Genomic DNA, 24,805 nt, shown 5'->3' with positions numbered 1-24,805 from the left:
TAAACATACTCAACAAGATGAAGTTATGAAAGTTTATAATATAATATATTTTTATTTCATTAATTATACAGATAAAAAAGTCCTGAAGCATATTTGTCATAACATTATTTGTTACAGCAATTTGTTTGTTGACAAATTGAGTCAGTGCTTGGACTTTGTCGTGCTCTAAAATCCAGATGTTTTTTAAAAAATTGAAAAAATTTTTTTGGCCATATTGTTGTCAGTTGCTGTTTTTGTAATTTTTTTATGTTGTAGAAAAAAATTAAATTAAAAAAAATTGTTTATAACAAATTGTTAAATAAATAAATGAATAAATTATTGACAAAAAAACTTTTTTTTTGCCATAATATTCAGAAATGCAAATTATGATTTAAAAAAAAAACGATTCCTTAATTATTTATTTAAATAATCAAATTATCGTATCATTTGAGCCATCAACCATATTTTTAGGAGACCTGTAACTATTTGTCGCAGGAAATCAACTTCTCAATTAACTATCCGACTTCCTGTAAGAATCCAGCATAGATTATTCCTAAATAGATTCTTGCGTGAATTTCGATAGAAATCTAACCCGTGTAAAATCCTCATGGATTTTAGGAAACTTAGTTTAGATTCCTATGTTGACTTATACATGGTTGACCATGTATATTAAATTTTTAGATAGAAATCCAGATACCCAGGTTCCTATATACATGTATAACATGATAATTCAGATATCCAAGTTCCTATATGTATTTTTTGTATGAGAATCCAGGTACCCACAGTTTCTTACATTAACCCTAAACTGGTCAACAAACGCGACCTAACGACCTAGTGATAAAAACAGTCCTGCAAATTCGTCACTTTTTTTTTTTAGAATTTTTTTTACAGCAACTTTATGTTTTTAAACATGCTTAAAAAAAATTTTAAGATATTCGAACATGTTTGAAGAACAAAGTCAAATTTTTTCAAACCTTTCTAGTAAAAAATGTAATTATAATAAAATAATCCGTACTTTTCTATGCTGATCCCCTTATGGATCCTCATATAAATCCATAGTTTTCTATATGGATTTTTATGGATTCTCATATAATCCTGTATAGAATTTTTGATATGGTACACTACACGCAGTAGACGGAAAGATTAGAATCCGAGTGGTTACTGTTCTGCACCCGACTCAGTACGGTTCTAGAAAAAAATGAAAGAAAATTGAGTTAGCACCCGACTGAGTGATGTGCGCACACGACTCAGTCAGGTTCTGCACAGTAACCAGTGTGGTGCTGCACCACAATCGGAGCACAGTAACCAGTTTGGTGCCGCACATGAATGGCTCGGGTGCAGCACACGAATAAGTAATGTCTTGAGAATTCTCAGCCGAAGATTTTCGAGCACACTACTGACTAATGTGTGTCACACGAATAGTTACGGTTCCGCACCGTAACCATTCGGGTGCTGCACGCGAGTCAGTATGGTCTTAAATTGTAACATTTCTTTCAGATGCTTAGCAAGTGTGTGTGAAAAGAATACGTAAATTTAGTCGTCTTAATTATTATTTAATATTTATCTACATTCAGTGTTCAATACCGATTGGATTTATAAATATTTAGGTAAGTATATACATATTACAAATGTTGTTAATAGTCGTTTATGTATGGTATGCTGTGTTGACTTTGTGAGGTTAAGTATTAAGTATTTCACGAACACAAAATCATTTCACTTAATATATTAAGTGAAATGATTAATATATTAAGTGAAATGATTTTGTGTTCGTGAAATACTTAATACTTAACCTCACAAAGTTAATAATAATAATAATTAAGACGACTAAATTTACGTATTCTTTTCACACACACTTGCTAAGCATCTGAAAGAAATGTTACAATTTAAGACCATACTGACTCGCGTGCAGCACCCGAATGGTTACGGTGCGGAACCGTAACTATTCGTGTGACACACATTAGTCAGTAGTGTGCTCGAAAATCTTCGGCTGAGAATTCTCAAGACATTACTTATTCGTGTGCTGCACCCGAGCCATTCATGTGCGGCACCAAACTGGTTACTGTGCTCCGATTGTGGTGCAGCACCACACTGGTTACTGTGCAGAACCTGACTGAGTCGTGTGCGCACATCACTCAGTCGGGTGCTAACTCAATTTTCTTTCATTTTTTTCTAGAACCGTACTGAGTCGGGTGCAGAACAGTAACCACTCCGGTTCTAATCTTTCCGTATACATTAAATGCACATTAGTTGATACCCCAAGTCAATTAGATCAACATACCTGGTAATAATAGATGTGAGAAAAAAGAGGGCAGTAACAAAACAGGATTTTTTGTTGTTGAGTAGTAGATTTTTAATTTTTATTAATTATAACTAAACAACAAAAGTTCCGATAAGGTTCTTACTATTAACGAAATCAAGATAGCAAAAAAAGAATCGTGTTAATTAATGGTGTTTTTCAAAGTTGTGTTTACGAAGTTTCATACAAGGTCATTGACGTAATAGGTTTTTTCGACTGAAGTATTTATTTTAAAATGAATTAATCGATGAACTCATTTAGAACTAAGACTGAATTAAAGTTTAATAAATTGTCTACACGCTGGTATATCATTTATCTTATTTCTATACGTACTGATGGAAGTGTAACATAGATTTAAAGTGAGTGAATTAGACAAAAATTTTGTAGCAGTTATAGTGGTATGAGGCACGCCTAACGCGACGCGTTATGAGGTATTCAAAAGATTTTTAAATAAGCTTACAAAAAATATGAGATATTGATACAATAATCTGTGCAGTGTCTAAAACATTCCTATATATTTTCGACGAACTTATTTCTACCAGCTTGACAAAAATTATTGAAACTTGTGATTTTTCCATAGATCGATGGCAAACATCTAGTTTTACTGTGAAAACATCAAGAGATGTCGGTCTAACTAATAATTTATTGAAAGCTTTAAGAATATTCATAATTTGGTCTTCGTGTGGTAGTAAAATAGTTAAATATCCTAATACTGTAAAATAATAGTCTAATATGTCAGAGTATGATGTATTATCTGAAGATTTTTGAAGTAAAAGTGGATAAGAGGAGAGTTTTATCATATTATTTAAGTGTATTTTATATTTTGGTGTATCATTTGCTTTCCATGCTAAGAATTGTAACAACTCTGTAACAGACGGGAGATATTTTAATTCCTAGTAATTGTTTTAAGAAAAATAAAAATTTAGTCATATCATATGAAACATATTTCATGTCGAACTGGTTTACTTAAAGCTTGAACATTTTTTATTTGGCTCAAATTTTATTATCTATCAATATCTATCGAATAGTCCCCTTTGGTTTTTGTTTTGTTTTTAATTTATTCTCTGCCAAACCGTTTACAAGATATGGATATAACTAGTTGAAAAATAAATAAATTTCAAGGCTGGACCGTACTCAACAAATTCTCGAACATTAGATTTCTATTAATTTATCAGCATAAAACATTTTGTTCCTAGAATTTTTTTGATTTTTAAAATTAAATTTTTCTTCGACTGTAAGAGTGTTGTAAATCTATGTTTCAATAAAAACGATCGAAAATGTTGTACATATTTCAAATTTCGAGCCCATAGTTGTACACGGAAAGAAATGTCAAGTAAATATGCCTATGCAGCACAGTAATAATTACATTACTCTATAGTTTGTGTATAAGAGCGACAGGACACAAACTATAATATAAATATTACTGTGCTGCATAGGCATATTCACTTGACATTTCTCGCCGTGTAGTTTAGATTCCTATGTGAACTTATACATGGTTTGGGAACCATTCCTATAATATTATGGGAATCGTTCCTATATTATTATGGGAACTATTCCTATAATTTATGGGAATGGATCCTATAATTTATAGGGATAGTTCCTATATATTATGGGAATGATTCCCATAACATTATAGAAAGTCTTCCTATGAATTATAGGAACCATTCCTATAATTATAAGGACCATTCCTATAATGATATGGGTATCATTCCTATAATTATAGGAACTATTCCCATAATTTATGGTCGTAATTCCTATACTGGTATAGGACAGAATTTCACAAAATTATGGGAACCATCCCCATAATTTTCTTTCCGTGTACATAGATTTTTTTTGCTAAAGTTGTTTAAAACTTTTCGGTCATCAATTGTAAACTTTTTTTTTTTATTTCAAAAAGTGATTTTTAGAATGAAAATTTCAAATTAACTAAGTATCCATATCGACTAATTTGTACCAAAGTTATAAGACATTGAAAAAATAAAAATTATAAAATTTATCGAAAATTTATATCTCACAAATGGTTTGATAAAAAAGTTTATAAAAGTTCAAAGAAGTTTTTTTTGATAAACACTCAAAGATATCAAAATTTTAAGCAAGCTGTTAACATATATAAAGTAAGTTATTTTTTTGTCATGGAATGCCTCATGTGTAAAACGTACATAGTGATTAAATTAATGGAAAAATTGATTGATAAATAGATTAATGATATAAAGGATACATATCCACGATGTTCCACAATCAAATTCACATCTCGTAAAAAACTATTAAGCAATCGATCAATCCGAATCATATTTTCTCGAGTTATTGGATCAGAAATTAGTTCATGTAATTTGTTTATTTTGAAGGTTATATTCTTCTTGTTAATATATTCATCAGTAAATGTTTTTGGAGATGCTAAGATATTGCACGATTTATTAATTTTACGATCTAGCGTTTTTAAAGAAGTATTGGTTGAAATAGTTATTTTATTTTCCATATCGTAGTGATAGTAAAATAATTTTGCAACGTGTCGATAACAGTTTGTAATTTAAAATAATGTATCATTGCAAAAGTAAGAATCTGTATCAATTTATATATATATATATATATATATATATATATATATATATATATATATATACATAAATATTTGGCATCATCTGAAGATATCATTGATTTAGATTTATTAGCATTGTGAGATAACCACAAAAACTGAGTGAAAAGACGACAATGACGATTACTTGGAGTTTTCCATAAGACGTTGAAATTTTAAATAATAACAAAACAGCCCTGATTAAGAAAAATGATTTAATTTATGCTAAGTGTATATCTATATATTAGTCGATTTAAATTGTTTTTAATTATTTCAAATAATTTTTATTCATCGGGGAGTCAATTTCTCTGCAGTTCAGTACCCAAAACTTTCCATTATTCGTTGCGAAGAATTTATATTTTATATGGTACGAATTCAAATTTTTTTTATGTTCATATATATATACAAATTTCAGATTATACAAAAATCACAATGTCTTCAAAAAGAATGAACAGCTTGAGATACTTCTTGTGACATTTTTAAGGAGTCGTTGAGAAGAAAAAATTTTTTCAATGTGTTACAACTTTTTGGGAGTTATTGAAAAAGTAAAAATAAAAAAAGTTATTCTCAGAAGATTAAGAACATATTTTGACTATTTTTAAAATACTTACTTATTAAAATTGTTATACAAATTTAGTTATTAAAAATAATAAAAAAATTTCAATTGCTAAATAATGCTAGATCAAATGTTTATCAAGGAAGTCTTTTGGATTTCTTACATTTATAATTACTGTTTGATTTGTTAATTAGAACACAACGAATACTTGTTTTACGCACATCGCGCATTTTCACTTTTACAATAATCGCAATTTACGAATCAAATTAGAATCACGGGAACTCAGAATTTTATGTTATACAACGGTAATTTGATGGACTAATAACTTAAAATATTATACCATAAAATAATCTTACTTGATAATGGCAACTTTACAAATTATAAAAGTTATGTTTTTGCATTAAATATTTAAATTATTTAGTATAGAAAAAAAACATAAGATTTAAATTATAAATACATTTTTTTTTTAATTTGTTTATATTTAATTTTAATTATGAAAGTAGAAGAGTTTAGGTATTTCCAGTTACAAAAATTATTAAAAATGTTATTATTTAAATCAGAAGGAGAATTATTTTAGCTGTGAAAACATTCTTAATACTAACGTCGACCTCGACCTCGTCCACGTCCTCCACGGCCACCACGAGCTCCTCGACCACCTCGTCCACGACCTCGAGTCGCACCTCTTGCAGCTTCCTTCTTTTTTGCTTTAGCTTTTGGAGTGTCGTCAATGAGTAAGGTTTCTAATGGCAATGAATCCGGCAAAATGTAATACCTAATATTGTTACCCCTCAAACTTAGCGTATCTAACTGCACCGGATCTCGATTTTTAATTGTCATTTTAACCGTTTTTAAATGGGTATTCATCGCTACATCAACACCTATAATTACATATTTCAATTACTGTTATGTAAATAAGTCACGATTATTTATATATAACAAATTTCATCCTTTACTTTGTATATCTGGATAATTTTTGTCCGGCTCATTCCAATAAGTTTGATTTTCATGATTTTAAAAATCAAATTAAAATTTTATAAATATTTTATTTCAATGTAATGTCGGATAACAAAAATTCTTTCAATTTTCAGCTTTTTTTTTTTTTTTTTTTTAGTTAATAATAATAATAACATAAAAAATACCGGACATCAAAGATCCACTTACAAGTACGGTGATTTTATTATAGAAATACGCAGTAAGATAAGGTCTAAGTTTAATATACGTACCAGTAATTGTACCATGAACTTGCGTCCCATTTTTCAATTCAATTGTCACAGTCTCATGACTGAGTTTCATTAAAAATCTAAAATGAAAAAATTAAATAAATATAATTAATCGTTAAATATCGAAACAAATTTTAAATGAGGTTAGGATCGAGCAACATCCTCCTGTAATATCTTTGTTGTAATAAATTTTAAAAGTTATATTTATTGTAACTAAGATTTTTAATTAAAAAAAAAGATTTTAATGATTAATACCTTACTAGCTTCATTATAGTTTTATTCAATATCTTTTATTTTAAATTCACCGGCAAAAATAATTATGCCATTTGTAAGTAAACTGAAGTAAACATAAAACGTGATAAATTCGTCAATGGTATTGAATTTGAAGTTTGAGTCGCCACTGCTAGATGCTATCTAGCGTCACAGCCTTCATGAAAACTCCTGAAAACTTAAAAAATTTGAAAAATTATTATTTTTTTTTTTTTCACGTAAATATGATTTTTAAATTTAAATTGAATTTAAAAAAAAAAAAAAAGCGCTTATTAAAGACGAAAAATATAAATTCCGGTATATTCACGACTGGTATTCATATTTGAGCTTTTACTAAACAAATTGTAACACGTTTTATGAAACAAACATATAAAATTTCATACCCTAATAGTCACTTTAGCTTGAAATTGACGGTAATTTGGTGTTGAAATTATCTGAAATCTGCTGCCCGAATTTGCACACGATTTCACAGCAAAATTTGAAAATAAAAATTTGCGGTTAATTTTTCTTCAATTTAGAGAGGTATAAACTTTTACGAAAAAAAAAGTCGGTAATGTTCATTCTTACCATTTCAGAAGGTAAGCAAATTTATACATAAAATTGTCTACAATTTGGCGGTAAAAAAATACTTAACAATTTTTCAAGTCAAATTAACAACAAATTGACATCAAATTTGCCTGAAAATTAACGACAACTTCTTTCTAGTCAACTTTTGAAGTGAATTTGCATTCTAATTCGGGCAGTAAATTTACGTTAAGTTGAATAGTATGTTGCATACAAATCGTCGTAAAGAATGGAAAAGTCCGAAGTTGATGGAAATTTGACGAAAAATTCAACGAAACTTTTGTACAGTAAACTTTTGCTCAAGCAAACTGTGCTATTAGGGTAGGTACGAGTTCAAAAATGCCATAAGTTAAGTAAAAATTACCTAAAAAAGCGAAATGACAAAATCTGGGAAAAAAAAACATACTTGGAAAGAGTTAAATAAGCCTGCCTTTATTTTTGCAACCCATCCAAGAAAGTAAAATCTATTTTTTAATATGAAAAGGCGAATATAAAAATTTCGATTCTAGAAAAAAATGGAGTAGGTATTCGATTTTACCTTTCTAAAGCGCAATGAGAGCGCTAGGAGTGTTTTACTAACAATTGATTCTTTTTGACTATTTTACTCACAAAAACATTTCTACACTTTTTTCACTGCACTGCACAAATTGTACTATAGACTCGGATTAGGCGCCAAAAAAAGTTCGACGCAAATACGGCAGGTATACGACTCAGCCATAAGCGACTCTCCCCAAAATAAAGCTCTACCCAATTGAAGTCAGCCGAATCATAGCTACCTAGAAAATTTCCGCTCCAATAAAAAAATCTACCATCTCAAAATCTCTACCAATGAAAATGTTATGTCCTGGGAGGTTACTAGGATCGGAGCTGACGCCACCTCCTGGACAGTGGGCAGTTCGTTGTCACGCGGGACCAAATTTTGAATTTGAAAACAGTGGATAAATTTATTGTTTACTACGATGATGATGATTATGATTGTTATTTAATGAAATAATTAAACTATGATTAAGGATAGATGTAATTGATAAAATAACTTTTATCTGAAGACTGAATTTTATTATAAAGTATGGATAAAACTTGATCAGTAATAACAGTTGTATTCGTAAAGAGTTCTCGGAGAGAAGTGAAGTTACATCAGACGGCAGAGAGATCTCGGACCTTCACTCTCCAACTTCTCCCCACTACTCTCATGTTCACACTCATGCTTATATGTATATATTCTTATATATCTATGTTCTTTACTAAATATTATACTTATACATTTATACTTTCTACTAATTCAAATTTAGGATATAAGCTTACACATATACGTTCTTCACTTTATCCATTCTACAACTTCTTATTATTTATTCTATTTATATGTACTTAGATACAATCTTCCAGTTAAATATTCTAGGCTATCAGAGGTGTATTCCTCCATAATTATTCTATATTTAATTATTTAGTACGATTGACATTACTATTTATTGTGAAACATTATTATAATTAATATAATGCTATATTTCTATATTTTCTTTAATTTATTTATTATACGCGTCACTCTTTATTTAATATTAACAGTAATAGTTAAATTCTGGTGAGACATGGTTTTCATTAGTAAGTAACATTTATTAATTATATATTTTCTTTTCTTACTTGTTGATAGAATATGTATTTGTTTATAACCATATTGACGGTTAACTTTAGAACAAGGACCTATTCATGATTTTTATGCGTATGTTTTGTTTAGGTTTTAAGTATCGGATGACAGGAAACGTTCCAAGACCACTCAACCTGTATTTATATTTCTCTGAATACAAAATAAAGGTTTATCTATCTATTTATTTAAACTTTCTTATAATAAAAATATATAATTTAATGAGTATGTGCCACGACGATTTATCATTTAAATTATTGACTCAATATTGTTAAGACGCAATAAGTGTTGTAAGAAATTAATATATAATTTCAAATGGAATTCAAATGCGCGCTTCTTATATATCTCAAGTTTACTAATTAATCAACAGGTGGAGGCACCTGAGGCTGTTGAGGACATAACACCTCCACCGTTAATGAAAATTCGACATATCGTTCGTCGAATTTTTCTCTCATATATACACATGTATATAACGATATATAATAATAGCTAAAGCTAATTCTGAATGAAATATAAATTCTGCAAGACAATTACCTATATAAATAATACCATTACTGGTTGTTAAATCGTGGTCGCACATTTACATTACAAGTTACAAAAATAATCATTTTCATGATTTAAAACTAACAGTAAATATTAACTCAGGTTACGCACAATATTTATATTACACAAGAATACATATTTTTTAAGGGTGAGCAGCACTAACCGGATATTCGAATTTATTTTTCTAATTACGTTTGGAATAATTACGTCACTTAAATGATGAAAACCTTCAAAAAAAAAGTTTATCTTAAACATTTTTCGGAAGCTATAAAATTTTTGTAATAAGAATTGATCAATAAATTCAAAGAAAAGTAAAATTTAAAAACTCGTTTAGTACGGCCCAGCCTTATCATTGAGGTCACGGTGTTTACATTTTAGCAAGAGTTTAATCCAGACTATGAAGTATTATACGGATCAACAAGGTAATTTAATTTTATAGAGTCTTTTGACGAATTTAAAGAAAATTTGATTAAAGTTATACTCGGAAATTCTTATCACTTATGTTATATTATTCCAGATATATTAATTTCAACTTGTTTGTATGTACGACTTGGTATGTGGTGGGGTGAATTAGGTAGCTACATTTCATTATTCCAGGTTTCAGTAATTTTATAAGGGTCTATATAGTTACGATCAAGTTCGTTGGTTTTCGCGTCATTTGCCAAAAATACCCAATTTCCTTAAGAAAACTTATTAGGGTTCACCCGACAGTCACAATATTCCTTTGATTTGAATGTAGCTCTGTCTGGATTTTCAGCGGCTTTTTAATTGTGTTACTTGACTTATAATCGGCAGACTAGAAATTACACAACAAGTAAGATTGATTTTCTGATTCTTTTTGTCAGCCATTCAGGGTTTTTAGGGTTCTTGTCAGGTTCATCGTCTGAGGAATAAACGTCATTTAATATCGGTTCAGGAAAAGTATCATTATCATTAAAAGAATTGGCAGGGAGGTTGGTTTGAACCGGATATAAGAAAACTAGATATTTATGACTACAAACATTTGTTGCTGATTCCGGAATATTTAAATATAAACTAGTTTTGCTTCTTTTAGATAACTTTAATGTTAGTACTTAAGCATGCATTTCTATAATGTCTCTTTCATTTTCACACATTTCAGGCGAGGACGTCCTCTCTGGCATCTCATGCATGGGGGACTCAAACCCCCACACGACATCCGAGCTCGGTACAACAACTGCTGGGTGGTCCAACCACCCAAGGGACAGGGCTAATAAACCCCTCTGAAGAGGGCTGCCACTCATCCAACAACTCGTCTCCCTGGGAAGAGAGTACTGTCCTCGTTCGAGTCTCGCTTTCCGCCTCAACGTCAGGTCGGCGAGTCGTCGGGAAGGCATCTCTATCCTTCAGATATGTGCACAACGTGCCAAGGGTGGCCATAAACTTGCTGTTTACGCCACTATATTTGGAGGGGGTTGTCCAACAACCCCAAGGAGTCGATGCCATAATTTTTTTTTCACACTCTTTTTTTTTATCTTATTCTGTTTTTATCCATGCTAATACTCAACCTACTATTTCCTATGAGTTTATCCTCAAGAAGCGGTTTCCCAAGCTTTGTGTTCTAAATCAATAATATATTAAGTAATTTTATGTCAATGGGGTTTCGAGAGAGCGCATCAACGTTAGCGTTCAATCGACCTTCCCTATAATTGACTTCATATTCATATTTCCGTACTTCAGCAACCGATGTAGGAGTTAAGATATAGGAATTTTTATTCTATGAGCTCACACCAATGATTTATGATCTGTGACTTTCAGGAGTTCAGGGGCAGAGTAGTAGGAAGGTATTTTCTAATGTCTTCTGGCTGAGAATTGCACCGAGGCATAAAAAGAAGTGTTTGTTGTCGTGACGAAAAGTTTTGAAAGTGGGGGAACTGGAGAATAAATTAATATCAACTTATAATTAATATCAGAATCTATCGTGAATTAAAATTTCTCCAAATTAAGTAGTTCATCACTATTAATAGTTATACACGGTGAGGTAATATGCTTGTTGTTGTGAGTTTTATGGAAGCGTCATTTTTGAATAAGTTTTTGTTTCATTTGGTCTTCTGTGTGGGCTGTATTGTCAGTTTGTTGGTCGTTGTATGCATTGAAATTTTGGTTTGATGTTGTGTTATTTTCTCTAACCCAAGTTAACCTATTTTTGCAGATTTGTGCGAAATGACCAGGCTTAGAACATATTGAACAAATTACGTTCATGGAGTTATTACAGTCTTTTTGTAATGTCCTCGTCCTCCACAAGAAAAACAAATAATCGAATTACGGTCAAGTCGTCTTATATTGTCATTGTTATGTGTCTGAGTTACCCGTACAGTAGTCTGGTTATTAGTTGATGATTCCTGTGGCAGTCTGTTATTGTTATGATTTCTTCTATCTCCATAATGATTGTTCGCAAATTTGATATGATTTTGGGAACTACTAACGGAATATTGGCTGGAGTAAGGATTATTACTACAGTGGGAATGTATTTTAAAAAGTGAATTTCTTTGTTCCAATTCTTTTTCTAATTCTACGGCAAGATCTACTGCTCGCGACAGAGTAAGAGGTTTTTGACTAGCAGCCCACAATCCTAACTCTCCCCTAAGACCCCGTACAAAGCTATCTCGAGCTCCTTCTTGGGTACTAGCTAATAACCCGGTTCGTATTTCACCCGAATGCTTATCCATAATTACTTCTGACGTTCCTTGAACGATTTCGTTGATTCTAGTAACGTAATCTACGATGGTTTCACCATCCTTTTGATAAATATTCGAAAGTAACGACTGCCATTGAGATAGAGTTCTACTCGGCACTAAAGCTCTTTTAAGATTTCCCAAAATCCCTTCAAATGCTAATCCCGATTGATTTGAAATATATTTGCTGGCTTTACCCAATATACGAGATTTTATCAACTGAGTTAAATACAATTTACCAGATGGATGTATTAGATTTAAGGTTTGATTACAAAGTTCAATAAAATTATTAACTGGCATATTTTCTCCATTGAATACGGCTATAAGGTTTATAGCGTCTTTGATACTCAAAAATTGGGAATTACTTGTATGAACTAGATTATTGGTAGCATAATTGTGCTCATTATTTCCGTAGCCCGCGAGTACCGGTTCAATTGGTACGCGATTCGAATTATGAACTGGAGTAGCTGGAATGCTAGGGGTTATAGAAGGAGAGATGGTGGAAAAATTGTCATTATTAGTGTTCTGAATGTCAATAGAACTAATCACCACTTCAGTGCTCGCGTCCGAAATGTGTTCGTCTGTAGTCACTAAATTAGACATTTTCGCCTCAAATCATGTTAATGCTTCTATAGTCTTGATTCTATTTGATTACTATATTTAATATATTAAGGAAATACTATATCAAATTACAGTTGAACTTTTAATTATAATTATTAAGATTATGGAATTGTAAATAATACAAAATATTATAATGTGTACTTATTTCGACTGAAACTTATGTCTGATAGCAATTTAAAAGTGTTAAATATCAAATAATCGTCAAATTTCATACATGAATAGTTATAGAATTTCCTTTAAAACAAAATGCCTTTAGTTTTGATATAAAATAATACTTCATAGAATGACTTACAGGTTGCAGAATTAATACAAATAAAATACCTTAAAAAAGAAAATAATCACTTTTCACTTTTCACTCGCGAAATTGCCCTTATTAAAATCGCACTACATAATTTCACTTCACTAATATCTTCTGTCAGCATGAAGTTTCCTCCTAGATGACCCTTCGCAGTTGAATTGACCCTCTGGAATTGGAAGATCACCGATAAACTTACTGGAACGCCGGAACAGATGCAGAATAATACACTCGATGATGCTTTTGAATTTCAAAACGCTGATGGACCAATCAGGATTTTCCAGAACGCTGTTGAATCTCCAGATTTGCGTTGAACCCAATTGGTGTGACTATCCCACCGCTGTCACCAGTTGTTATGTCCTGGGAGGTTACTAGGATCGGAGCTGACGCCACCTCCTGGACAGTGGGCAGTTCGTTGTCACGCGGGACCAAATTTTGAATTTGAAAACAGTGGATAAATTTATTGTTTACTACGATGATGATGATTATGATTGTTATTTAATGAAATAATTAAACTATGATTAAGGATAGATGTAATTGATAAAATAACTTTTATCTGAAGACTGAATTTTATTATAAAGTATGGATAAAACTTGATCAGTAATAACAGTTGTATTCGTAAAGAGTTCTCGGAGAGAAGTGAAGTTACATCAGACGGCAGAGAGATCTCGGACCTTCACTCTCCAACTTCTCCCCACTACTCTCATGTTCACACTCATGCTTATATGTATATATTCTTATATATCTATGTTCTTTACTAAATATTATACTTATACATTTATACTTTCTACTAATTCAAATTTAGGATATAAGCTTACACATATACGTTCTTCACTTTATCCATTCTACAACTTCTTATTATTTATTCTATTTATATGTACTTAGATACAATCTTCCAGTTAAATATTCTAGGCTATCAGAGGTGTATTCCTCCATAATTATTCTATATTTAATTATTTAGTACGATTGACATTACTATTTATTGTGAAACATTATTATAATTAATATAATGCTATATTTCTATATTTTCTTTAATTTATTTATTATACGCGTCACTCTTTATTTAATATTAACAGTAATAGTTAAATTCTGGTGAGACATGGTTTTCATTAGTAAGTAACATTTATTAATTATATATTTTCTTTTCTTACTTGTTGATAGAATATGTATTTGTTTATAACCATATTGACGGTTAACTTTAGAACAAGGACCTATTCATGATTTTTATGCGTATGTTTTGTTTAGGTTTTAAGTATCGGATGACAGGAAACGTTCCAAGACCACTCAACCTGTATTTATATTTCTCTGAATACAAAATAAAGGTTTATCTATCTATTTATTTAAACTTTCTTATAATAAAAATATATAATTTAATGAGTATGTGCCACGACGATTTATCATTTAAATTATTGACTCAATATTGTTAAGACGCAATAAGTGTTGTAAGAAATTAATATATAATTTCAAATGGAATTCAAATGCGCGCTTCTTATATATCTCAAGTTTACTAATTAATCAACAGGTGGAGGCACCTGAGGCTGTTGAGGACATAACAAAAATATCTACCATGATATATACCATAATTACTACCAGAAAAAAAACACTACCAAGTTGCATTTATGAATAAACTCTACCCGTTTGAAATCCCTACCATCAACTTTAGAATGTATATTTTACAGACAATAAATTTATTTTTAATTAATTAGGAATCATTTGAGAAGATTTAGGAATATAATTTTATTATTCAGCACTGATTAATTAATGGGTAATTATTTAATATTGTTTGAGCGTTTAGTGCGCATTTCAGAAAATATAATTAACACGACTTTTTCGTTAGCTAATAGTAAACTATTTGGAAAGAAAGTTATGAATTGTATTAGTTTATAAAAATCCCAAATGTTAATTGCTGATTAATTAATTAGTTCTGAATAATAGAGTCATATCCCTAAATCTTTCCAAATAATTCCCAATTAATTAAAAATAAATTTATTGTCTGTAAAATATACATTCTAAAGTTGAAGGTAGAGATTTCCAACGGTAGAGTTTTATCCATAAATGCAACTTGGTGGTGTTTTTTTCTGGTAGTAATTATATCATGGTAGATATTTTCACTGGTAGAGATTTTGAGATGGTAGATTTTTTTATTGGAGCAGGAATTTTCTAGGTAGATATGATTCGGCTGACTTCAATTGGGTAGAGTTTTATTTTTGGTAGGGTCGCTTATGGCTGAGTCGTATACCTGCCCGCAAATACTCTTGCTTCCGACGACATTATTATTTGTGTACATGCTTAATTATAGTTGGTTGTAAACCCAATTGAATCAATATGCATATATAGGTATACCCTACACATATGTATGTATAGTTAGTAGTCAAAGCAAGTAAGAACATAAAATCGTGTATAACTACAAGTACGTATATAACTTAAAATTTTTACACTAAACGACAAAAAATTATCGTTTGGATTCATATCCATTTATAAGAGTTTAATAAAGTAGTAAAGCATACAACGGTGGTTTAAATTTTCCAATCCGACCATGGATTCTCTTGCAAATTATTGCAGTGATGGGGAAAATAGCAACGATTCAGGCGACGCTCAAGTAAGTAAACTTGTTTTATATCTTACAATAAACACCATTCCTCAGTAAATCGAATTTTTAAAAACGCTAAATATTAAACACTTACATTATTGTTTATTAAATAATTTAAAAGTTACTTTATTTCATTTTAAAATCGAATTTTCTTTGTCGTTATTAATTAATAATTTTAAAAATAAAATTAGTATTATTAATTGATAGCATGTTAGTCGATTATGTTCTTCTATAAATAAATCTGAGTGTATATATATATTTATAATTTTTTTGATAGTCTTTTTAAATTTAATGATATTATTTTATATATAAAAATAATTTCAGCCATCAAATGAAAAGAAGTGTCGTATCCGTGAAAGAAAAGCCAGTGACGTCAACTACGATCCAGTTCAAATGGATATGAGTGAGGTATAAAAAAAATGCATGTTTTAAAATTAATTACATACGTAGTGATAAGCTATTGGATTATAGAATTGTAGAATATTTAAAGATATCGCGTAGGTGATAAACAGAGTTTTGTGTTTTAAATCATACGAGGTTATGTTTGAAGGCTTTTTTTTGTTATCAGTCGATGTATTTTTTTTTCCTCATATTTCATTGATGATTTTAATTAAAATTATTCAGTCATCCCAATGAAAAAATGAGATTTTTATTTCTTAAGTTAATCTCAGATTCTAATTCTTTAATCACTATCTTAAATCCATTTCTATTTTTGGGATTACAATATTGTAAAAAAAAAAAAAAAAACATGACCTCGTGATTATCAACATCAATTGTTGATAAATTTAGTTAGAGTAATAGTTTGAATAATATATATTAAGTAAGTGGGAATGGTACCATTTCGTGAAAGAATATTAACACGTAGCTCTGTTGACAATACATGATACAATATCTCCGCACCTCGGCAAGGTCAATGCTGTACAAGAGTCTATCAAGTCTACCCCCAAGTCTCATAACGAAGACATAGGTGAGTAGTGGAAACCCGCTCAAAGGTAAAAAAAAAAAAGTGTGAAAGATCGATAGGAATTGAAAAAAATTAACTTATTTATTGGGGAAAGCTTAAATATCTTTGTTACTCTTGTATAACTGGAACGATAATGAAAAATACAACTTAATATTAGCTTAAAAAAAATTATTTGGAAAATAATGATTAACAAATGTAAACGTGTTTCTTCATATAAAGTCAGTTATAAATAATCTTCGACTTGGTTTTGGGTTATTATATTTTATAAGTATTTTACTTTTATTTTGTTTATTAAAAAGTATTTAAATAACTTATTTTATTTTTCGTTTAGGAGAGTAACAACAATAACTCTTTTGATGATTCGGATAACGATGACAGAACTTGCAATCCACCGATATTGAATCACCAGGCATCGAGTGCTGTAAAATCAGATTCAACACGCTCTCGTCCCTCTCCCTCAGACCAGAGGTATGCTGGTTTGTTTATAATTTAAATCGTTAATTAGCATCAGTACATCGTGCTATTTTTGGGTACTGAAATTATAAAAATTTTATCAGTTACATTTTAAAATTATGAAAAAATGATAAATAAATAAATATTCAAAGATTTTCTTACAAGTTTAACTATAATATTATAAATAATATATGGTGACATAAGAAAATTTTTCAAGGTCATCAGAATTATTTATCAATATTATAATTTTCAATAATTAAAACATTTTTGTTTAAGAAATGCTAACTTGATCAAAAATCATAAAACATAATTTAAAAAACCGAATAAAATTTTTGTTTCATTTCATCTGGGGACTGAATTATACTAAAAAAAATATTTAAAATGAAAATGTTGAAATTTAATTAAACTCGCAATTTAAAGAAACTTAAAAAATTGTTCGATTCGATTAATTACATTTAATAATATAAACTTTATTATTGACATTGAAATCATCATAAAACATACTAATTGTCGTATTTTAACGAACCAATTATCAAGCCTGTAGAAACTAATAACCTATTTAATATTTATCAATAATTCATTATGTTAATTTATTCAAGATGAAAAAATAGGGTCTGACTGCTTAAAAAGTAGCGGTCCCTTCATTTGAGTAATGTAGAGACAATAATTTACAATTGAATATATTTCAACTGTTACGGAGAATAATAAAATTTCACACCTTGTATGATTTTTATTACACGAGTTTGATTTGTAAAAATTCAATATTAAAAGATTAATATCTTTCGAGGACAAAATAACCGAAACATCAATAATGTAACAAAATAAACATAGAGAAAATAAAAATGAAGAGAAATCTAAAAAATATAATTTATATACTGTAAAAAATAATGAGTTAAAATCAACATAATTTGTGTGGTAGAAACGGTCCAGACAATACTTGTGTTATTTTTAAATATAGACTATTCGTGTTGAATTTAAACACTAAATTTGTGTTTAAATTTAAGCACGAAATTCGAATAGTACGACAAGTAAATTCAACACTTTCTGAATGTCAGTAGTGACACGAAAGAAAATGTTAACTTTTACGTTTTATTTTTTTATCATGAATATTCATTGAATATAATTTATATATTATTTTGAAATTATCAAAAGTGATGACAATTATTATTTTACATTAAATTATTTTTCGATAGTAAACAACGTTTTTAGTAAAGTCAAGATTTGAAAACAATCATGTAATATTTCATACCAGTTGTGTATAGTAAATCAATTAACTTCTTTAAAATAATTCCTTTATCATTAATTAATTTTTTTTATCAATTAATGTCTTTTAAAAACTAAAAATACATTTTTATTTGGCGAAAATATAATTTTTACATTTCATACAATAATTTGGAGTTATAACAAAATCTCTTTGATTATTATGATAAACATTCCAACTTTTAGTAAATGGTAAATTTAATATATTAATAAACAAATTTATCCGTCAAATTGATACAATAATTTTAATTTATATTGTAGGTAACACTTGAAATGTTAAATAGTGAACCCATTTCAAATGTTAAGTATCACAGTGAAATGTGTTGACTTTACACAAAATAATCAACATATAAAATTGAACACGAACCGTTTTTAACGGTTACCTGACAGTTGGTCCGTGGACAATTGATCTGCGACAATTAATCCGAGCAGCAGTTGATCCGCTGACAATTGATCCAAACGATAATGCATTCAATATTATTGATTGCACGCGTTAATATCTCCGACTAAAATATCAGTTAAAGCCCTTCCAGAGAGTGTCGCACTCGGTATCCGTCGAAAATTTTCGGTTAGTAATGATAATGCGTCGTAACAGCGAAAGATCTGACTCGTTTCCTAAGAGTGGGTATTGAAACTGACGGTGACTTACTTTTTGGGAGGACTATAAATATATAAACACAAACGTGTGCAATGGTAATGTGCCATTTTTTCGAAGATTCGTATGTGTGTGTGTGTGTGTGTGTGTGTGTGTGTGTGTGTGTGTGTGTGTGTGTGTGTGTGTGTGTGTGTGTGTGTGTGTGTGTGTGTGTGTGTGTGTGTGTGTGTGTGTGTGTGTGTGTGTGTGTGTGTGTGTGTGTGTGTGTGTGTGTGTGTGTGTGTGTGTGTGTGTGTGTGTGTGTGTGTGTGTGTGTGTGTGTGTGTGTGTGTGTGTGTGTGTGTGTGTGTGTGTGTGTGTGTGTGTGTGTGTGTGTGTGTGTGTGTGTGTGTGTGTGTGTGTGTGTGTGTGTGTGTGTGTGTGTGTGTGTGTGTGTGTGTGTGTGTGTGTGTGTGTGTGTGTGTGTGTGTGTGTGTGTGTGTGTGTGTGTGTGTGTGTGTGTGTGTGTGTGTGTGTGTGTGTGTGTGTGTGTGTGTGTGTGTGTGTGTGTGTGTGTGTGTGTGTGTGTGTGTGTGTGTGTGTGTGTGTGTGTGTGTGTGTGTGTGTGTGTGTGTGTGTGTGTGTGTGTGTGTGTGTGTGTGTGTGTGTGTGTGTGTGTGTGTGTGTGTGTGTGTGTGTGTGTGTGTGTGTGTGTGTGTGTGTGTGTGTGTGTGTGTGTGTGTGTGTGTGTGTGTGTGTGTGTGTGTGTGTGTGTGTGTGTGTGTGTGTGTGTGTGTGTGTGTGTGTGTGTGTGTGTGTGTGTGTGTGTGTGTGTGTGTGTGTGTGTGTGTGTGTGTGTGTGTGTGTGTGTGTGTGTGTGTGTGTGTGTGTGTGTGTGTGTGTGTGTGTGTGTGTGTGTGTGTGTGTGTGTGTGTGTGTGTGTGTGTGTGTGTGTGTGTGTGTGTGTGTGTGTGTGTGTGTGTGTGTGTGTGTGTGTGTGTGTGTGTGTGTGTGTGTGTGTGTGTGTGTGTGTGTGTGTGTGTGTGTGTGTGTGTGTGTGTGTGTGTGTGTGTGTGTGTGTGTGTGTGTGTGTGTGTGTGTGTGTGTGTGTGTGTGTGTGTGTGTGTGTGTGTGTGTGTGTGTGTGTGTGTGTGTGTGTGTGTGTGTGTGTGTGTGTGTGTGTGTGTGTGTGTGTGTGTGTGTGTGTGTGTGTGTGTGTGTGTGTGTGTGTGTGTGTGTGTGTGTGTGTGTGTGTGTGTGTGTGTGTGTGTGTGTGTGTGTGTGTGTGTGTGTGTGTGTGTGTGTGTGTGTGTGTGTGTGTGTGTGTGTGTGTGTGTGTGTGTGTGTGTGTGTGTGTGTGTGTGTGTGTGTGTGTGTGTGTGTGTGTGTGTGTGTGTGTGTGTGTGTGTGTGTGTGTGTGTGTGTGTGTGTGTGTGTGTGTGTGTGTGTGTGTGTGTGTGTGTGTGTGTGTGTGTGTGTGTGTGTGTGTGTGTGTGTGTGTGTGTGTGTGTGTGTGTGTGTGTGTGTGTGTGTGTGTGTGTGTGTGTGTGTGTGTGTGTGTGTGTGTGTGTGTGTGTGTGTGTGTGTGTGTGTGTGTGTGTGTGTGTGTGTGTGTGTGTGTGTGTGTGTGTGTGTGTGTGTGTGTGTGTGTGTGTGTGTGTGTGTGTGTGTGTGTGTGTGTGTGTGTGTGTGTGTGTGTGTGTGTGTGTGTGTGTGTGTGTGTGTGTGTGTGTGTGTGTGTGTGTGTGTGTGTGTGTGTGTGTGTGTGTGTGTGTGTGTGTGTGTGTGTGTGTGTGTGTGTGTGTGTGTGTGTGTGTGTGTGTGTGTGTGTGTGTGTGTGTGTGTGTGTGTGTGTGTGTGTGTGTGTGTGTGTGTGTGTGTGTGTGTGTGTGTGTGTGTGTGTGTGTGTGTGTGTGTGTGTGTGTGTGTGTGTGTGTGTGTGTGTGTGTGTGTGTGTGTGTGTGTGTGTGTGTGTGTGTGTGTGTGTGTGTGTGTGTGTGTGTGTGTGTGTGTGTGTGTGTGTGTGTGTGTGTGTGTGTGTGTGTGTGTGTGTGTGTGTGTGTGTGTGTGTGTGTGTGTGTGTGTGTGTGTGTGTGTGTGTGTGTGTGTGTGTGTGTGTGTGTGTGTGTGTGTGTGTGTGTGTGTGTGTGTGTGTGTGTGTGTGTGTGTGTGTGTGTGTGTGTGTGTGTGTGTGTGTGTGTGTGTGTGTGTGTGTGTGTGTGTGTGTGTGTGTGTGTGTGTGTGTGTGTGTGTGTGTGTGTGTGTGTGTGTGTGTGTGTGTGTGTGTGTGTGTGTGTGTGTGTGTGTGTGTGTGTGTGTGTGTGTGTGTGTGTGTGTGTGTGTGTGTGTGTGTGTGTGTGTGTGTGTGTGTGTGTGTGTGTGTGTGTGTGTGTGTGTGTGTGTGTGTGTGTGTGTGTGTGTGTGTGTGTGTGTGTGTGTGTGTGTGTGTGTGTGTGTGTGTGTGTGTGTGTGTGTGTGTGTGTGTGTGTGTGTGTGTGTGTGTGTGTGTGTGTGTGTGTGTGTGTGTGTGTGTGTGTGTGTGTGTGTGTGTGTGTGTGTGTGTGTGTGTGTGTGTGTGTGTGTGTGTGTGTGTGTGTGTGTGTGTGTGTGTGTGTGTGTGTGTGTGTGTGTGTGTGTGTGTGTGTGTGTGTGTGTGTGTGTGTGTGTGTGTGTGTGTGTGTGTGTGTGTGTGTGTGTGTGTGTGTGTGTGTGTGTGTGTGTGTGTGTGTGTGTGTGTGTGTGTGTGTGTGTGTGTGTGTGTGTGTGTGTGTGTGTGTGTGTGTGTGTGTGTGTGTGTGTGTGTGTGTGTGTGTGTGTGTGTGTGTGTGTGTGTGTGTGTGTGTGTGTGTGTGTGTGTGTGTGTGTGTGTGTGTGTGTGTGTGTGTGTGTGTGTGTGTGTGTGTGTGTGTGTGTGTGTGTGTGTGTGTGTGTGTGTGTGTGTGTGTGTGTGTGTGTGTGTGTGTGTGTGTGTGTGTGTGTGTGTGTGTGTGTGTGTGTGTGTGTGTGTGTGTGTGTGTGTGTGTGTGTGTGTGTGTGTGTGTGTGTGTGTGTGTGTGTGTGTGTGTGTGTGTGTGTGTGTGTGTGTGTGTGTGTGTGTGTGTGTGTGTGTGTGTGTGTGTGTGTGTGTGTGTGTGTGTGTGTGTGTGTGTGTGTGTGTGTGTGTGTGTGTGTGTGTGTGTGTGTGTGTGTGTGTGTGTGTGTGTGTGTGTGTGTGTGTGTGTGTGTGTGTGTGTGTGTGTGTAATTATAATATATGTTAACACCCCTACGCTTGCACCAGTACTGGAAAAATTATCTAGTGAAATTAATTCCCATCAGAATTACGTACTCTAAGGATAAACTGCCACCACATTTTATATTATTCTGTTAATGATTATTTAGATCAATGGCGTCTTAAATCAATTATCGTTGGATAAATTCTCCACGAATTAATTATCGCTCAGAGCAATTGTCGGAGGATGAATTATCGCGGATCAATTGTCTTCGGTTCAACGATCGTGTCACCGTTTTTAACACAGATTCACAATATTTTTTACTAAGTAATTGATAATTTACGTAAAATGCTTGACCAGAAGTCACTAAATTTTGAAATTATAATTACTTTAATTAAATTAATTTAATGAAAATTTGTTGGTACTACTTTTATTTCTCTGGTTATTGTGATATGGATTATTTTTTCTGCTTTTATTCTGTTACAAGGTTATTGTTGTTTCGCTTATTGTATCTTATTTATTTAGTTTTTGGTTATTTTTTCACGGAATTAAATAATTAGGATCGATATTAATGTATCCATTTTTAATTTCTTCAAGTAGACGAAATATATATGAATTGCAATCTAGAATAATTATTGAATTAAACTTTTAAATAATTAAAAACACGACTAAAATTTTAAATAATTAAAAACACGACTCAATTTGAATTGTCATGATTGCTTGTAAATAATTAGTAGTCATTCCATGAGTCGATTAATAATACGAATCTGTGTGGTATACCCCTGCAGAACGTAATCATTTTACAGGCGTGCAGACCATGATAGCTCAAAATCAAATTGGTCAGGCGATCTCAAACGATCTGATAAAAATTATCGAATACGAAATTCGGAAGAAAAATGTCGCCGATCATCAAATGACAGAAAACATCGCGATTCCGATTATAAAGATTCTAAAAAATCTCGAGATGATGATAGAAGACATCGTGATGAAGATCGTCGAGATCGTAGAGATAGAAATTCATCTAGCCGACATTCTTCGGGAAGAGAAGACAGACAAGATGAGCAAAACAGGCGATCAAAATATAGAGATCGAGATCAAAGGCATTCTAGAAGTGATAGAACAAAAGAACGTTATCGGGATGATCGTTCCTCATATCAAAAAGACAAAGATCGTGCAAGATCTCGATCGAGATCGAAAGAACGTTCATCATTACCTTCTCGTTCATTGAATTATCGTGAAGAAAAAGGAAGAAGTAAATTAGCTCAGTTAGAAAAACTTGGTATTGAATTGAAAACTCCCGAATGTACAGTAAATAATCCAACTGTCCATGGTGAACAAAGTTTTTATAATCCACTGACAACTGCAACTCAGGGGAAATATGCCGAGCAAATTCAAAAACGTAAACTTTTGTGGGCAAATAAGGTAAGAATTATTTTTTAATTATTTTAACTTTTTAAAATAGATGATATTATATTAATTACAAATTTAAATCAATAGTCGAAACAAGAAGAAGGTAAAAGTACGCCTGCAGTCAATTCAAATACATGGATAGGAACGACATTTACTCATGATCAAGATGGAAAACTTTCAGCTAAATTTAAACGATTGATGGGTATTAAAAATGAAGTACTTACTGCACCAACGGCAGGACAAAAACCTGAAATTTTAAAGAAACAAGAAGAAATGTTTAATAATATGGAACAACAGTACGAAGTTGCTCGCGCAACAACACATACTCAACGTGGTGTTGGTCTCGGTTATGCTAGCAGCGGTTATCAATTTCCAAGATAGTTTGTTTAATTTTTTTTTTTCTCTCTTAAGTTTACAAATAAAGTGATGAGACAGACTTATTTTCAATAAATGAAGAATAGTAAAAATAAATTTAAAAAAATTATGATTTTAGTTAATCTGCGAGTTTATTATTATGAAAATATGATGCATCTATAAATTATTCGACAAATGTATAAGATTGTCAATACTCTAAATAATAGTATAAGAGTGTTTTGAAATTTACTAAAGTATTATAATAAAATGAAAATATATCTCATGAGTCTTTGTACAATTATTTTATTTAATTATGTTTTTGTCAATTACGCATTAAACAGATAGCTAAAGTTTTAATTGATAGTGGAGTATTTTACAGAAAAAATTTCTAGAAGTTATTTTTATCTTTTAACCTTTATGGTTTAGATCATTTTTAGATAACTTTTTGAAAGATATTCTATTCAAGTGTTTGTTGAACTTTTTATAGAAATAATTTCAATGGCATTTATTTCTATTGAATGGAAAAACTTAGTATTTAATACAATAATAAATTTACTATTAATGTTTTAGAAGTTATACTATATAATATATAAGAAAAAAAAAATTCACGAATTTTCAAATAAATACAAAAAATAATATTTTTCAACATTTATTATTTTACTGATAAATTTTTCAATTAAAAATGAATAATAAAAAATACAAGTATATGATAAGATCAATAGTGAAATAAATATTTTATAGAAT

The 24,805-nt window shown here is 32.0% G+C and overlaps 3 protein-coding genes across 3 annotated transcripts; 1 reads left to right on the top strand and 2 right to left on the bottom strand.

Moving 5' to 3' along the window:
• Nucleotides 1-2,131: 2,131 nt before the first annotated feature.
• On the bottom strand, nucleotides 2,132-4,821 carry LOC128667263 (uncharacterized). Its single transcript, XM_053739463.1, has 2 exons — nucleotides 4,494-4,821; nucleotides 2,132-3,168 (listed from the first exon to the last, which is right to left on the bottom strand). Exons 1-2 carry the CDS (start codon nucleotides 4,749-4,751, stop codon nucleotides 2,722-2,724), a joined length of 705 nt encoding a protein of 234 aa, XP_053595438.1. The 5' UTR covers nucleotides 4,752-4,821; the 3' UTR covers nucleotides 2,132-2,721.
• A 698-nt stretch (nucleotides 4,822-5,519) lies between these two features.
• LOC103568738 (probable small nuclear ribonucleoprotein Sm D1) lies at nucleotides 5,520-7,361 on the bottom strand. The gene is made up of 4 exons (XM_008545699.3): nucleotides 7,277-7,361; nucleotides 6,879-7,071; nucleotides 6,627-6,703; nucleotides 5,520-6,281 (listed from the first exon to the last, which is right to left on the bottom strand). The coding sequence occupies exons 2-4, from the start codon at nucleotides 6,890-6,892 to the stop codon at nucleotides 6,001-6,003; spliced, it is 372 nt and encodes a 123-aa protein (XP_008543921.1). The 5' UTR covers nucleotides 6,893-7,071; nucleotides 7,277-7,361; the 3' UTR covers nucleotides 5,520-6,000.
• Nucleotides 7,362-15,437: 8,076 nt separating this feature from the next.
• LOC103568739 (arginine/serine-rich coiled-coil protein 2) lies at nucleotides 15,438-24,347 on the top strand. The gene is made up of 5 exons (XM_014443014.2): nucleotides 15,438-15,844; nucleotides 16,160-16,243; nucleotides 17,131-17,267; nucleotides 23,104-23,719; nucleotides 23,795-24,347. The coding sequence occupies exons 1-5, from the start codon at nucleotides 15,782-15,784 to the stop codon at nucleotides 24,086-24,088; spliced, it is 1,194 nt and encodes a 397-aa protein (XP_014298500.1). The 5' UTR covers nucleotides 15,438-15,781; the 3' UTR covers nucleotides 24,089-24,347.
• The last annotated feature ends 458 nt before the right edge of the window (nucleotides 24,348-24,805 follow it).

Source organism: Microplitis demolitor, chromosome 5, assembly GCF_026212275.2.
Source record: "Microplitis demolitor isolate Queensland-Clemson2020A chromosome 5, iyMicDemo2.1a, whole genome shotgun sequence".
Lineage (NCBI taxonomy): Eukaryota > Metazoa > Arthropoda > Insecta > Hymenoptera > Braconidae > Microplitis > Microplitis demolitor.
This window is presented reverse-complemented; position numbering and strand designations above follow the sequence as displayed.